The sequence below is a fragment of the Cuculus canorus genome, chromosome 5 (assembly GCF_017976375.1).
Source record: "Cuculus canorus isolate bCucCan1 chromosome 5, bCucCan1.pri, whole genome shotgun sequence".
In the NCBI taxonomy this organism is placed as follows: Eukaryota; Metazoa; Chordata; class Aves; order Cuculiformes; family Cuculidae; genus Cuculus; species Cuculus canorus.
In genome coordinates, this window is record NC_071405.1 from 16037621 (window position 1) to 16040730 (window position 3110).

At 47.5% G+C, this 3110-nt stretch overlaps 1 protein-coding gene across 1 annotated transcript; it reads right to left on the reverse strand.

Annotated features, from left to right (window-relative positions):
- Positions 1-1532: 1532 nt before the first annotated feature.
- On the reverse strand, positions 1533-2495 carry LOC104063341 (olfactory receptor 8I2). Its single transcript, XM_009565508.2, has one exon. It carries the CDS (start codon positions 2493-2495, stop codon positions 1533-1535), a length of 963 nt encoding a protein of 320 aa, XP_009563803.2.
- Between the last annotated feature and the right edge of the window lie 615 nt (positions 2496-3110).

The window sequence follows — 3110 nt, forward strand, 5'->3', positions numbered from 1 at the left end:
AGAGGTCAAGGGGAGGGACAGTTTGGCAGAAGGATCCTCTTCTACCTTGAGTCCTCCATGGTGTGGCCAGGGAGAACATTGAAGCTGGCCATCCAGCTCTGCATGGTTCTCTCTGGGAGCTGAACTTCTTGACTTCTCAGACAAACCCCAGTCAGAGAATCATGGAATGGTTTGGATTGGAAGGGATCTTGAAGTTCATCCAGTTCCAACTACCCTGCCATGGGCAGGGACACCTCCCACTGGATCAGAGGCTCAAAGCCCCATATAACCTGGGATAGGTCAGCCACAGCTTCTCTGGGCAACCTGGGCCAGGGCCTCACCACCCTCACAAGAAAAGCTTTCTTCCTGCTATCTAACCTCAGTCCCCTCTTTTTCAGCTTCTAACTGTTCCCCGTCATCCTGTCCCTGCACTCCCTGATAAAGAGGCCCCTCCTTAGTTTTCCAGTAGGCATGGATTAGTTTCTTTGCCCATGGCCTCGTAAGAGTCTTCCAGCAGGAACAAAGCCTTTCGTGACCAGGAGTAGATGGGGACAGAGGTGGAATTCTGATGAACAAAGTGCCCCATCCTGTGGGCTGACAACCTGAGGAACCAAGGACCAAGACTACGACCAGGACCATGTAAAGCCACTGAACAGCTCCATTTTTTTCATGGAAACTCCATCAGAAACCATGATTAAAAGCTTTATAGTATCACACTTCACACCAGCTTAAAGCTAGGTTTAAGTGGTTGCCATTGCATGCATTCATTATTCATTCTGGTTCTTTTAGGAAGAACATGGTTTACAAAGATGCTTATTTTAAACCATGAAGCTTATTGACCTTTTCATCATACAAGCTATGCGTTCTTCCAGAAAGTGTCCAGTTCATTAGGCATGAAAGGTGTGTCTTGATTAAACAGTAAAACTCCTTTGCCTGCTGTTTCCTTTAGAACATCTTCCACCTCAGCCATGTGAGGGTGTACAGAAGACTCCTAACTCAAACTGCCACACAAAACGTAGGATAGTTAGGGTTGAAGGGACCTTAAAGATCATCTAGTTCCAACCCCCCTGCCATGGGACATCACCCAGCCTCTATTTCATGGCTTCCTACGGAGAAAGAAAACAAATCTGTGACCCTTACAGTCCCTTCTTCGCTTTGTCTTGGGCAAAGCAATCCCATGGACTTCTTACTGATCATCCAACTGGGAAAAGATCAGTAGATGTAAAGACAGCATGTCCCAAGAAGTTTTTGGTTGAGACACTGTTCTGGCAGCGTGATAAGTATTGCGTGCCCACAACAAGTCATTAGCACAGCTCCAGGTCCCCAGAGCCAGCACCATGGCTTTGTACTTTCTGATGGTTCTTCTAGACATTGGTCACAAAGGGCATCTGAGAGCACAGCTAGACCTTGATGGTCACATTCCACCCTGGATAGCAATTGGTTATGCTTGTTCTTCATGTCCTCTACTTACTGTGTGCTTTCCTTCTCTGTAAGCAGACCAATAGTGACCAATAACATGCATTCATTTGTTATCTCCACAGTACCAAAGAGGTTCAACTGCATTTTCGCAGCCTGGAGAGTCGCGGCACCAGCTTTCGCACCCACAGCCTCCTCATGGCCCCCTTCACTTCTGTGTTCCTCAGGCTGTAGATGAGGGGGTTGAGAGTAGGGGTCAGGAGGGCGTAACACGCTGAAACCAGCTTTGTCTGATCCCGCGAGCACGCCTGGCGAGGCTGGAGGTAGCTGAGCATCCCTGGTACGTAGAAGATGGTGATGACAGCCAGGTGGGAGGTACAGGTGGAGAAAGCTTTAAGCCTGCTCCTGGCCAAAGGGGTCTTCAGGATGGTGTGAAGGATGTATGTGTAGGAAATGAGGATCATCAGGAAAGAGCCTCCATCAATGAGAAGAGCATCAGAAACCTGCAGGATCTCATTTGCATGGGCATTGGAGCAGGAGAGCTGCAGAAGGGTGGGCAGCTGGCAGAAGAAGTGGTTGATACTCCTGTCTTGGCAGAAGGACAACCTCCCTGCAAGGACGGTGTGCACCAGGGAGGAGAGAAAGCTTGTGGTGTACACCAGCACCATTAAGCCATAGCAATGCGTCCTGGACATGATGGTGGTGTAAAGCAGCGGCTTGCACACAGCCACGTATCGGTCATAAGCCATCACCCCCAAGAGAAAGCACTCAGAGATGACCAGGGCAAGGAAAAAGTACATCTGGGTAAAGCAACCCAAAAGAGAGATGTGGCTCCTCCCCAGCAGGAACGTCTCCAATGCCTTTGGGATGATAGCAGAGGAGAGACAGAAATCTATGAAAGACAAGTGGGTCAAGAAGAAATACATGGGGCTCTGGAGCCGGGGGTCGGTGTTGATGAGCAGGATCATCACCAGGTTCCCCAGCGCCATTAAAACATAGAGGCATAAGGAAATGGTGAAGATGGCAGTTCGTAGCTCTGGCACATCAGAGAAGCCCAATAGAATGAAGCCAGACAAAATAGTCCGGTTGTCTCCATCCATCGTTTCTGTAAGATGATTTTGCGTAGAAAAAAAATGACCCAGTGAAATAAATCCCTAAGAGAGAAATCCTGTGGAAACATTGGAGTCTGATCCATAAAGAGAATGCAGTAGAAAATGGAGTATTTTTGAGGTAAATACAAGGCAGCTCTATTTCTGCCTTGAGCCCAAGCTTGGAGGTCAAAGAAGACAAAGACCTCTTCAGGTGTTAAAAGCGAATTATTCTGCTGTGGTTTATGTATGATGTGCTGAGGATGCATTGGGAAATATCAAATGCTGGGTCAAGTGTAAAAGCTGAAATAAACACACTCCAAAATGTGGAAATTGGAGGAGATTTGGGTTTTCTCCAGTGATTCCTTGAAATTATAATGACTTTCCGTTTTTTCTATTATTTCAGAAGGGCTTAGGGCTCTTCTGTGACCTCCTTAGTTCTGGTGCAGCCTTTCCATCATAAACAAAGCCTTGCAGCTGAATTTGGGTTGGGGTTTGTAATTTCTGAGTTTTTCTGCTTTTGAAGATAAAAAACCCATCGAGTGCTGGGTCAGGGCTGGAGCAGGGGTTTTGTCTCAGCTCTGCTGCAATTGCAGTGAGAGCTCTCTGGTCAACTCAAACATCCAC